At 33.2% G+C, this 12,400-nt stretch overlaps 3 protein-coding genes across 3 annotated transcripts; all 3 read left to right on the forward strand.

Annotated features, from left to right (window-relative positions):
* The first annotated feature begins 330 nt into the window (after positions 1 to 330).
* On the forward strand, positions 331 to 2,377 carry LOC110609839 (IAA-amino acid hydrolase ILR1-like 2). The gene is made up of 4 exons (XM_021749666.2): positions 331 to 752; positions 1,035 to 1,160; positions 1,245 to 1,559; positions 1,646 to 2,377. The coding sequence occupies exons 1-4, from the start codon at positions 378 to 380 to the stop codon at positions 2,156 to 2,158; spliced, it is 1,329 nt and encodes a 442-aa protein (XP_021605358.1). The 5' UTR covers positions 331 to 377; the 3' UTR covers positions 2,159 to 2,377.
* Positions 2,378 to 6,060: 3,683 nt separating this feature from the next.
* On the forward strand, positions 6,061 to 6,793 carry LOC110628173 (gibberellin-regulated protein 3). The gene is made up of 3 exons (XM_021774696.2): positions 6,061 to 6,267; positions 6,341 to 6,416; positions 6,510 to 6,793. The coding sequence occupies exons 1-3, from the start codon at positions 6,214 to 6,216 to the stop codon at positions 6,692 to 6,694; spliced, it is 315 nt and encodes a 104-aa protein (XP_021630388.1). The 5' UTR covers positions 6,061 to 6,213; the 3' UTR covers positions 6,695 to 6,793.
* Positions 6,794 to 8,490: 1,697 nt separating this feature from the next.
* Positions 8,491 to 10,122, forward strand: LOC110627858 (UDP-glycosyltransferase 74B1). Its single transcript, XM_021774235.2, has 2 exons — positions 8,491 to 9,135; positions 9,355 to 10,122. Exons 1-2 carry the CDS (start codon positions 8,491 to 8,493, stop codon positions 10,087 to 10,089), a joined length of 1,380 nt encoding a protein of 459 aa, XP_021629927.1. The 3' UTR covers positions 10,090 to 10,122.
* The last annotated feature ends 2,278 nt before the right edge of the window (positions 10,123 to 12,400 follow it).

Genomic DNA, 12,400 nt, shown 5'->3' on the forward strand with positions numbered 1-12,400 from the left:
TTGAAAAGAATGTAAAATTAAATGGCTGTTGACTATTGAATCGGATGGCTGCCTAAAACGAAAAAAAAAATCTAATTTAAATAAGGAGTTAGATTATTTTAGTGAAAGAAAAAGGAGAAAAAGTTGCGTGCTGTGCCGGCCAAGGGTGCGGCGGGCTAGCCGCTGGGGCAAGGGCTAGGCAAGAAAATTCCAGTTTGGCATGTATTTCACCAATACAAATTATTGTACTGTCCAAGTCTAATTTCTAAACTCACAGTAACATTAAAAATAATTATGGAAAAAAAAACGTGACAAAATTGAGAGGATAGGCATATATAAATATCGCGTGGATGCTATTCAAAATTTAATCCAATCACCAACAGCTTTGAACTTGCTCTATGGCCCCTTTCTTCCTACGCTTTCTCCTTATCTCCATAGTCATATGCTTCTCCTTTTCTTTCCACTCTCCAAATGAAAACTCATTCCACTCTATTAAATCTTTCCAGAATGCTTCCATTAAAGACCGGATTTTTGAGCTTGCTAATGATCACTCCACGGTCAATTGGATGAAGAAGGTCAGGAGAAAAATTCATCTGAACCCTGAACTTGCATTTCAAGAATTCGAGACCAGTAAGCTCATTAGACAAGAACTTGATCAGCTTGGTGTTCCTTATCAATGGCCTGTCGCAGGAACCGGTGTAGTGGCTGCAATTGGATCTGGTTCGCCGCCTTTTGTCGCTTTAAGAGCTGATATGGACGCTTTGCCTATTCAGGTCAGTTCAATTCTGTTTTCTGAATTTATTGTCTATGAGATGGAGGAAATTTCAAGATATATTTGTTTAATCTTTAGATTAGATTAAAATTTGTGAAAGGTATGCAAGAAGAATTCTTTATTCGCTTCTGGGACACAACTTGGCTGGCAATTCTTTATTGTAACACCTGCTGGAGCAGAGTTATTAGATGAAAACAAATCACTTGATTAAAGTTCTTAACGAAACAAGCGGCAGGAAAATTATTTACAAGTTATTAACTTGGATTTTGCTTGTTGCTTATAGGAATTGACTGAATGGGAGTACAAGAGTAGAATAGATGGGAAAATGCATGCCTGTGGCCATGATGCGCATGTTGCGATGCTTCTTGGCGCTGCAAAGATTCTGCAAGAGTTGAGGCATACATTGCAGGTACATGTGTGGATTTCACTAGGTGCTAATATTTTACCATCTCAATTGACTTGATGAGTACTGAATTAGTGACTCTAAATTCAGGGAACTGTTATTCTTATATTTCAACCAGCAGAGGAACAAGGGCAAGGTGCAAAAGCCATGATTGAAGAAGGGGTGCTTGATAATGTGGAGGCCATTTTCGGAATGCACCTGGTTCAAAGGTATCCAACTGGAGTCGTTGCTTCTCGGCCTGGAGAATTCCTTGCTGGCTGTGGGAGCTTCAAAGCAAAGATAAGTGGCAGAGGGGGTCACGCCGCCATTCCTCAACAATCCATTGATCCAATCTTGGCAGCTTCAGCTTCAGTAATTAGCTTGCAACAGATAGTTTCAAGAGAGACAGATCCTCTAGATTCTCAGGTACCATAAAATATCAGTTGTATATAAGGATTCAAGTTCTGGAGTCTCTAAATTAAACAGATTCTAAATCCTTCCATAATTTCCAGGTGGTTTCTGTGTCCATGATAAATGGAGGATCCGCATTTAATGTGATACCGGACTCGGCCACAATCGGTGGAACTTTCAGGGCTTTCAGCCAGAAGAATTTCCATGCACTGAGGGAAAGAATAGAAGAGGTAATTAAAGGGCAAGCAGCTGTACACAGGTGCTCTTCTCAGATTGATTTCAATGGAAATGAAAATCCCACAATTCCTCCAACCATAAACGACGCTAAAATCCATGAACATGCACGGCGGGTTTCAATTGAACTAGTGGGAGAAGAGAACGCTCAAGCAGCTCCTACCTTCATGGGGAGCGAAGATTTTGCATTCTACCTGGAAAAAGTGCCTGGATCCTTCTTGCTTTTGGGCATAAGAAATGAGAAAATTGGGAGTATACATCCTCCACATAGCCCTTATTTCACCGTAGACGAGGATGTGTTTCCCATTGGAGCAGCCATACATGCAGCCTTTGCGTATTCTTACCTTTCAAATTCAACAGCAACTTTGAGTTCTTACTGATTATGATTCAAAGGTTCAGAATAATTTGATTTATTTTTCAGATTTTGATTGCTCTCTTCAGAAGATGAACAATCATTTTTCTTCATGTAGAGGAGGCCTTTAATCTTTACACAAGGCTTTGTAGATTGGAAAATTAGAAAATTTTAATGTGATATCAATTGTATATCTGTGATTACTTGCGAACTTCTTTCATTAACACAGAATCTAATTTTGTCATCACTTATCAATTCTACGGCTAGTGGTCTAGTCTTGTGTTAAAATAAATCAAAATCTTGAGGAAGATGAAATCTTACAGAAAAATCATGTGATCTTTATTAATAATGTAAAGTAACAGACTTATTAATCATGAACAGTAAGACACCAGAATACAAGTGTGACGAAACTCAAACCAGAACAAACCTTGTAACAGGCAACAAATTAAATATACAACCATGGAAAACGAAGCTAGCTCACATTCGTTCTCTAACAACAAGAAGTGAGAAAACGAAAGCCAAGAATCCAATCACCATCGATGGAGAGACAAAGGTAGTGCTTGAATTTGGGGCAGGAGCTGGGGACATATCCATGCCGGGCGTATGCTCATGGCCCTCATGAGCAGCAGCAACCATAACCAACAAAGCAAAACAGGCAGCAAGCATTCTCGTAGCCATCCCAAAACCCATATACTCTGTAATTAGAGAATTGGGTATATAAATATGGAATGGTAATGGTTATATTTTGCAGTTGACTGGACTTACATAGCAGTGGGAGATGACTGATGAGCATACGGCTGGCCATTTGCCGCCCCCTAATAACGCTCGATATGGTCAAGGACTCAAGGTGGGTGGTACAAGTTGTAGTACGAGCATTTAAGTGTTGTTATAATCTATTGTTGATGTTAATTTTGATTATCATCCTTAATTTCCATTAAAGATTGTACTATAGAACATAAATTTGTACTACAAACATATGTACATATGTACATATGTATGGCAGTTTTCTACAGAAATCCGTCTGGGATTTTTGAGAAAAAAGTTTCCATGTTTGATTTCAAGTATCATAAAAAAAAACTATAAATAGTAAAAAAAATTAATTAAAATAAGAAAATAAGGTTTAAAATTGTTGAGTTGACTGATTCATTCAATTTTCTATATTATTCTTGTATTATATACTGTATAGTTTACTTTACTAAAATATCATAATCATATTTAATTAATGCAAGATGTCTCATTGGCCAATGTCAATAAAATAGCATGTTTGACTTTAATATTTTTCCTTGCTTGCCTTTTTTAGAAAGAGAAAACTTATCCATCTTTACCTCTTTTTTCTTTTAGATTAGGCTAGTACGGCTTTTCTTTTCCCTTAAGTATACGTATTTGGATTTATATTGTTTTGAATTAAAATAATACCCCTATGTTGTAGACTTTTTTAGGGCTTGTTAATTAATTACTACCTTCGGCCAAATTGGAAAAAGAAAACGTTAAAGCCCATGTAATCATTTGGGTTTCAGATGTAAGAAGTCCGATATTTTATATTGGGCCCCTTCCGGAGATAAGATAGCAGGGTCCGGTTATAGAAAACATCACTACTTTCACACCGGCGGTTTAGTCCTATGGTTTTAGAACGTACGGAGATTGTGCCGCTTTATCATCTGGCTTTGGTGTTCGCACAAGAACTTCGTTTTTCCTATGCCCATCTGAACTCAACTTACAACTATGGCCATGGCCCATGGGCTCAGCTTCCTCTCTTTCTACTTTCAACCAAAGGTAAAATGTATTACCCCTTTAGTTATCCTCATCTCTCTGTTCTCTTTTAACTAACAATTCTGTTTCTTCTTGAAGATTTCGTGTAGACTGCAATACGAAGCCTTTGGTAGCTCTGCCTCGTGCATTTTCATGAACATATTAATTCTATACAGAGTGCTCTCCTTGATTCAAGAGATTATTTATTCGTTTCAAACTTTTTTTTGAAGTCATAGAATTGAAATTGTGTCATAAGGGCATTGTTTAGGTGAACAGTATTCAATTCAAATCGAAAAATCGATCAAACGGAATCAATTTAAAAATTTAATTTAATTTTTTATATATTTCAATTCGGTTCGATTTCTAATTTCAGAAATTTTAGTTATTTCAATTCAGTTCCGTTTTAATCAGAAAAAAACAAAAAATCGAACCGAACCAATTAGGGATAATAATATGTTTTTTCCAATAATATAGAGAAATTAAATCATATTAAAATTAAAATATTTTAATTAAATTTTAAAATATTAAAAATAAAGTGTAAAAAATAAAAAAATATTAAAAATTAAAATCGATCAAACCGAATTAAATCGAACCGAATCAGACCGATTCATTTCAGTTTCAGACCAAACTTGATTTAATTTGATTTTTATAAACCCTGAAATTTTAATTTTCGATTTATTCGATTTAATTTAATTTAAAATCAAATCGACCGAATGTTCACTCCTAACGGTCCTAACAGTCTCTAACTGCAAGTGGACATACTTCATGATGGGCATCAAATAGAGAGGAGCAGAGGAGCATGTCATGTCAGGCATTCTATTCAATATGTGTGCTGAGATCAGAGCATTGTGAATCAACTCTTTTTTTAGTAAGTACTTGGATCGCTGGCGGATCCTCTTGCCTCTTTGGAAATAGTTGCGTCGTTGGTAGTTCCTATGCTCGACACATGAGACGTTGTACTTCGGTGCTTAACCTAAATCAAGCACGAGGACCGTTACAATTTGTTAATGAACTCTTTCAAGGAAAAAAAAAAAGAAATGATAAATATAACGTAATGAGAATTTTATTAGATTAATCAGGAAAGACACGTATAGTTTATTATCTTTATAGAGATTCAAGTTGTCTGCTGTAGAGAAAGTGCCATGAACTCATGCACTGGAATTTTTTTATTGACTTATTTTTTATAGGATACAATAGTCCGATGATTTTATCGTTCGATTAAAATGATTGAATTTAGAGTTTTATTTAATAAATATTTCTTCCTTTTACTCTAAAACTTTTTTTAACTTTATTTTCTTTTGAAAAAAAAAAACTTTATTTTTAGTTGTTTTAGAGAATTGTAAAGAAAACGGTGCAACGCTTACCTATTCATTGAAAACCTTAATCTATAACTTACATTAAGTTAAACTTAATTTAATTTTAAATAGCTTAAGATTTAATAAATGTTTTAAAATCTTCAGTTATATTAAAAAATTGATTAAATATTAAAATATTACTACATGAATAAATTATTACTTTATAAATAAAATAATTTATAATTATCTAAAGAAACTATTATCAAATCTTTAATCCGTAAAAAGCACTAAAAAAGTACACAATAATTAAAATTTTTACAGGGTATATAAATATGCAATTAATTAAAAATTAAAATATTTTATTTATATATAAATTCTATTATCATTTTTATAAATATATATATTTATATGCGCATAAAAATTTTCAATACTAACGTCAGGTGGTGCGTGTTATATCGGAGGTATTGTAGCGAGGAAAGGACAGATACAGCTGAACATTAGCAAAAGCCCAAGCGTCTCGCAGCTTGTGCTTTCTCGTTTGCAAGTGAGTTAAAGTGACAAGAAGAATTCATTACTGTGACGTATCTCATTATGTCCCTTCTATCCTTTAGCCAACTGTGTTTTATCTGTTCAACGTTCTTCTAGCCTGCGTTACCACTTAGCACCATGTTTTTATTATTTACTTGGGTAGGATACAGCTGTGCTTCTTTGGCATCTTTCCGAATGCGTAATTCTCTTTTTTACTCAAAATCGTAGTAATCCTCACCCAGCAGACTCGGTGACCGAGAATAGTTGGCCTTTTCTTTTTCTCTACACGCTGCCGTTTCCTTGTTTCTTTTTTTAGATATAGACTAGTACATACAACCATAACACAAACAAAACCCGTGGGTGAATTTGGTAATTGAGCCACGCATATTATAAATAAACTCAGGACTCGGACTCAGTATCACATTCCCGACACTTTTTTACTTAACAAAGCTAATTGAGCGATTGGATCGCTTCAACACCTTCAGACATTGCAGTAGTCAGCTTCTTTTCAATGGCTTTGCGTTCTGTTCTTTTGCTGGCAATCTTTCTTTTCTGCATAGCTCAGGTAGAGAACTCTAGTCTCCTGGTTTCAAAAATATAATATCTTGATCAAAACCCCCTGGAAATTTATGTTGCAGGTTTCATCTGACGTCGAGATTGAAGAGCAAGGCAACCAGGTGGTTAAAGGAGCTAACAGAAGGCTCTTATCATTGGGTTTGTCCAGAAACGTTAGATTTCTCAAGTTGTATTGTGTGTATAGCTTAAGAAGCTAGCCCATAACTAATAAAACTTAAATTTGGCATGCAGATTGTGGAGGGCTGTGCAAGGTGAGGTGTAGTTTACACTCGAGGCCTAATGTGTGCTTGAGGGCATGTGGCACCTGCTGCTTAAGGTGCCAGTGCGTGCCTCCAGGCACCTCTGGTAACAGAGAAGTGTGTGGGAAATGTTACACTGAGATGACGACTCATGGGAACAGGAAAAAGTGCCCTTAAAAATCTCACCTTCATGGTGGTACTGTATAAGGTATAGCATATAGAGGAACTTGTCTTCTCATATCAAATAATAAACAGTTGGGTATTTGTGTTTATGGATGTTCTGTTGTCGAATATTAATGTAAGACAGCTTGTGTGCAAATTAATCTCCATTCTTCTGGACTCCTTGATGCTTTAACTGAAATATCCTCCGATTCTTTTGGACCCCATGGATGATTCGATGGGTGAGGTTAATTGATGGTGGTGTCCAACCCATTAGTTCTGTTTCTCACGTAAGGCCATTTTGGGCTTGGCTGTCTCTGCTCGGGCCTCGCTGTCCTCTGCTCATGTGCCTTTCAATGTAAACGGTTTATACACAAATCAACATTTTAGCTCAGTTTTAAGTTTTGTCGAATTTAATGATATCTTACTCTTATTTTTATCATTGAAGAGAGAAAAATATGAAAAAATGTAAAAATCAAGGGCAGAGAAAGTGAGTTGAGGGGAAAAACTAGTTTAAATTCGGATTATAGACAACTCATAATAATATAATTTGATTTATATAAAAATTAAATAATTTATTTCAATAAATAATATTTTCATGAAACATCTTTTGATTTTTTACATTTGGGAACTTAAAAAGTTGATTAATAAAAAACAAAATTTCTGGTAAAATGAAAATATTTAATCCTTTAAAAATGATTTACACTTTTAAAATAATAGATTATTGTCATTTTATTAACACAATTAAATATACATAGATTTATTAACATCTTTTATATTTTTTTAAAAATGATATTTTTATATAAAAATAATTTTTGTTGTCAAATAAAAAGAATTCTAGTGTATCTAAGATCATTTCGTGTTTTGACTGGCCGCGGTTGAAAATGAAAGGAGATAAATGTCAAGGTGTGTTTAGGCAAATTAGACTCAGCCGGCTTGAAATTGATAGTTTATGGGTCCATAACACATCAAATTTGAACGCGAGGCTGCCGGTTCAATTTGTGAGTTGACAATAATAGGCGGATGTATCGTATAAATAAATAAAATGAGAAAATCACATTATCTAAAATTATGGTCTATTATATTTAAAATAAATATCGATATCAATCTATTATTGTTAATTTTTTATTAGTTGGATATGAATGCTTATAAAAAAAAAACTTCTTCACATGTGCACTGAAATTATTGAACATGGACGAGGGCAGACAACGGTCGAAATCTAAAATTGGTGAGGGTTTCAGATTTTTCATGAAACTTAGCTTAATAAAGCACACATATAACAATTACGCCACCAGGGTGGAATCACAACACTGACGCATGAAGCGGACGTATGACATGACGAATTTAATTTCCGGCCATGGCCAACTGTTTTTCATCTTCTCCTTCCAATATTTTAATCTGATATATAGTTTCTTTAATTTCTCAGCTGTCATTTTCATTGTTCCACAATCTGAACGTAAATTTCGATTTCTTGCTTCTGTGTTTCTCTTTTTCTTCATTTTTTAATAAATTTAACCCATTTCTATACCAACAATCGATCAATTATTAAATTCAACTACGTAATTCAGCAAAACTCATCAACTGGAGAGTCTGATTACGATCACAAGAGCTGGGATTTCCAGAACGCAACGAAAAACCATGCATGATGATGTGTCGGCTTTGAATGAGAGAATTTCAATTATTACTTGCTGGTTATATAATCGGATTGGGTCCTACTAATAATTTTCCAACTCCATAAATAATAAAGGTGATAAATCCTTCTAGCCCTTATAAATAGCGACATCTTGGTGATGAGAAAAGCCACCTAAAAGAAAATGAGTGAAACAGAGTTCAAAGGGCACGTTGTGGTGCTCCCTTATCCAAGCCAAGGCCACATTAACCCTCTTCTCCAATTCGCTAAGCGTTTAGCCTCCAAAGGTGTCAAGGCTACACTAGCCACTACCCATTACACTCTCAAATCCATCTGTGCTCCAAATGTCACCGCTGAACCCATTTCCGATGGCTTTGACGAAGCTGGCTTTGCTCAGGCCAAGGACGTTGCGTTGTTCCTCAAGTCCTTCAAGGCCAATGGCTCCAGATCTTTGTCTCTGCTCATCCAAAAGTTCAAGAAGTCTAGTGTTCCTGTCAACTGTATTGTGTATGATGCTTTTCTGCCATGGGCTCTTGATGTAGCCAGGCAACATGGCATCTATGGAGCTTCATTTTTTACTAATTCAGCTACTGTGTGTAGCATTTTCTGTTGCATACATAATGGGCTTCTTACCCTGCCCCTGGAGCTGGAGGATAATAAGCCTTTGTCGTTACCTGGCCTCCCTTCGTTATACCACTCTGATTTGCCAACTTTTCTCAGGTTGCCGGAGAGCTACCCAGCTTATCTGGCTATGAAATTGAGTCAATTTTCTAACTTGGAAAAAGCTGACTGGATTTTTGCAAACACCTTCGAAGAGTTGGAAAGCAAGGTGTATATTTACGTCAAACATCATATGTTTTTTTAGGTTGTGTTTTGATTTATAGATTTAGAATTGAAATCCGAGTACTGTTATCAATTATGGATTTAAATTCATGAGTTCTAAACACAGCATTAGTAGATTTTTTTTATTCAACTTTAATATTAGCCTCTATACACTGATCGATCTACTTTAGTTAGGGCTAACAAATTTAATTGTATGTTCAAACAGGAGGCAGGAGGCATATCAAAGCTTTGGCCAGCAAAGTTGATCGGTCCGATGGTTCCATCTTCCTATTTGGATGGCCAGATTGAAGGAGACATAGGATATGGAGCAAGCTTATGGAGCCCACTAGGGGAAAAGTGTTTGAGATGGCTAAAAACAAAGGCACCTCAATCAGTGGTGTACATATCTTTTGGAAGCATGGTTTCCTTAACAGCAAAACAGACAGAAGAACTTGCATGCGGCTTGATAGAAAGCAACTTAGACTTCTTGTGGGTTGTGAGAGAATCTGAAATGGATAAGCTTCCAACTGGGTTCATAGACTCAACAAATGACAAGGGTCTCGTAGTGACATGGTGCAACCAGCTTGAAATCCTGGCGCACAAAACCGTAGGCTGTTTCGTGACACATTGTGGGTGGAATTCGACCCTTGAAGCTCTGAGCCTTGGTGTGCCAATGGTGTGCATGCCACAGTGGACTGACCAGATTCCCAATGCCAAGTTTGTGGAAGATATTTGGAAGGTGGGGATCAGAGCAAAGGAGGATGAGAAAGGAGTTGTGAGGAAAGAAGAAGTGTCTAGATGTTTGAAGCAAGTAATGGAGGGAAATAAAAGCTGTGAGATCAAGAAGAATGTAAAAAAATGGAGTCAGGCGGCTATGAAAACGGTAGGTGAAGGAGGCAGCTCTGACAAGCATATCAATGATTTTATCGAGCATTTGATAAAGTCAAGGCAAAGTTTTTAATTTTTTAATTGGGTTAGCAATGTGAATTACAATTGGTTTTAAATTTAAAATTAATAATAAGTTAAAGCCCATAAAATCTAAATTATTTATGAGTGATTCTAAACTACATTAATTAGAAAAATATTGAATTTTCATTTCGATTTCAAATTTTAATTTAAGTATCCTTTTCTTTTTTTTATTTATAATATTTCTAAAATTTAATACCTTTTATGATATGAACACTACACTTGAAACTCAATTTTAAATAATTTATAGTTATATAGAAAAGAAAAAGCAAAAATATCAATTTTATTTAAAAGAAAAGGCAAGACACGGCGAACATAGTAAAATATAAAAAGAATAATATTCATGTTGTTTGATTTCTTTTAATTTTATAATATTACATTTACAATTATTTTGCGAAACAAAGTAAAAATAATATATAGAAAAAAAATCATAAAACTAAAAGGAAAATTATTGAGTAAAAATAAAATTTCCCTTTTTAGATTAAATGGATGTTAAAAAAAATATTAACAATTAGATTTAAAATATAATGAAGAAAGAAAGGTAAAGAAAAAGGTCATATATTAATAATTTTATGTATAAATAAAATTTTAGTGTAGGATTGATGATATAATTATGACATTGAATTTTTTTATATATACAAATTAACTTTTGAAGTGTGATTAAAATTTTAATTTACATCATTAATAGTTAATATTTTTATGTAAATAATAAATATGTAATCTACATGCCCTTCCATTATAAATTCCCACTACAAAAAAGTTGTGATTTACCAACGGATTTTACTAACGGATGAAAATCGTTAGTACACTACAAAAATTTTTAGGATTACCAACGGATTTTTCCATTGGTAATCCTGTAAAAATCCATTGATAAACGAATTACCAACAGATTACTAACGGTTTATGATCCGTTGTTAAAAAGCTCGTTGGTAAATTTTTACCAACGGCTTTGAAGTCCGTTAGTATTACTAACGGATTTACTAACGGAATTTCCGTTAGTAATACTAACGGATTTACTAACGGATTTTAAATCCGTTAGTAAATTGAGAGAAAAATAATTTACTAACTGATTTTAAATTCGTTGGTAAATCCGTTAGTAAATCTATTAAAAATTTAAATACTTTTAAAATAATTATTATTTCAATTAAATAATAAATTTCATTATTAATATTATTTTTTATTTATTATTTTAATTAAATAATAAATTTCATTATTAATATTATTTTTTATTAATTCAATAAGATTTAAAATTATATTATTATTGTTATTAAGTTTGTAATTTATGTCCAATATTTATTAGAAATATATAGAAAGTAGAAATAAGAGAAAAGTAGATGAGAGAAAATGATAAAAAAAAAAGAAAGAAAAAAGAGAAAAGAAAAAAATGATAGAAAAATAAAAATTATAAAAAAGAAGGAAGAATGAGAGTAGAGTAAAAAGATGATAGAAAAATGAGAAAAAAAGAGGAAATGATTAGAGAAAAAAATAATAGAAAAAGTATAGATAAAAAGAAAATGATAGAAGAAAATAATATGAGAGGAAATAATATGAATGATAATTATAGAGAAAATTAAGAATAATAGAAGAAAAGGAAGAAAATAATGGAAAGAAAATAGAGAAAGTGAAAGGAAAATTATGGAGGAAAATAAAGAAAATAATTGAAGAGGGAAGAGAATGAGATAAAAAAGGATAAGAAATGAAAGGAAAATAATAGAAAAAAAATGAGATAACAAAGTGAAATGAAAGAAAGTAATAGAAAAAGAAAGAAAATGAGGGAAAGGGAAAGAAAATGGAAGAAGTAAAAATGATAAAATGAATGAATGATAAAAGGAGAAAAGTTGGTATTATATTTATAAAAGTAGATTACTAACGGATTTAAATCCGTTAGTAAATTTTGAAAAAAAAAACGGGTTTTTTCCCTCCAAAAATTACTAACGGATTTAAATCCGTTAGTAAATTTTGAAAAAAAAAAGAGCGGGCTTTTTCCCTCCAAAAATTACTAACGGATTTTCAAATCTGTTAGTAAATCCGTTAGTATTACTAACGGATATTTATCTGTTATTAATCCGTTAGTATTACTAACGGTTTACCAACGGATTTTAAATCCGTTGGTAAATTTTTACATAAAATTTTTTATATTAAGATTTACCAACGGATTTTTAAATCCGTTAGTAAATCCGTTAAAATTACTAACGGATTTTCATCCGTTAGTAAAATCCGTTGGTAAATCACAACTTTCTTGTAGTGGTAATTTTAACGGATTTACTAACGAATTTAAAAATTCATTGGTAAATCTTAATATAAAT

The sequence above is a fragment of the Manihot esculenta genome, chromosome 1 (assembly GCF_001659605.2).
Source record: "Manihot esculenta cultivar AM560-2 chromosome 1, M.esculenta_v8, whole genome shotgun sequence".
NCBI lineage: Eukaryota > Viridiplantae > Streptophyta > Magnoliopsida > Malpighiales > Euphorbiaceae > Manihot > Manihot esculenta.

Excerpts from the sequence above, each read along its gene's own strand:
- LOC110628173 (XM_021774696.2), top strand. The coding sequence starts at position 6,214 with ATGGCTTTGCGTTCTGTTCTTTTGCTGGCAATCTTTCTTTTCTGCATA. Across the intron at positions 6,268-6,340 it reads TTCTTTTCTGCATAGCTCAG|GTTTCATCTGACGTCGAGAT; the intron begins GTAGAGAACTCT and ends TTTATGTTGCAG. Across the intron at positions 6,417-6,509 it reads CAGAAGGCTCTTATCATTGG|ATTGTGGAGGGCTGTGCAAG; the intron begins GTTTGTCCAGAA and ends TTTGGCATGCAG.
- LOC110627858 (XM_021774235.2), top strand. The coding sequence starts at position 8,491 with ATGAGTGAAACAGAGTTCAAAGGGCACGTTGTGGTGCTCCCTTATCCA. Across the intron at positions 9,136-9,354 it reads TCGAAGAGTTGGAAAGCAAG|GAGGCAGGAGGCATATCAAA; the intron begins GTGTATATTTAC and ends ATGTTCAAACAG.
- LOC110609839 (XM_021749666.2), top strand. The coding sequence starts at position 378 with ATGGCCCCTTTCTTCCTACGCTTTCTCCTTATCTCCATAGTCATATGC. Across the intron at positions 753-1,034 it reads TGGACGCTTTGCCTATTCAG|GAATTGACTGAATGGGAGTA; the intron begins GTCAGTTCAATT and ends TGTTGCTTATAG. Across the intron at positions 1,161-1,244 it reads AGTTGAGGCATACATTGCAG|GGAACTGTTATTCTTATATT; the intron begins GTACATGTGTGG and ends CTCTAAATTCAG.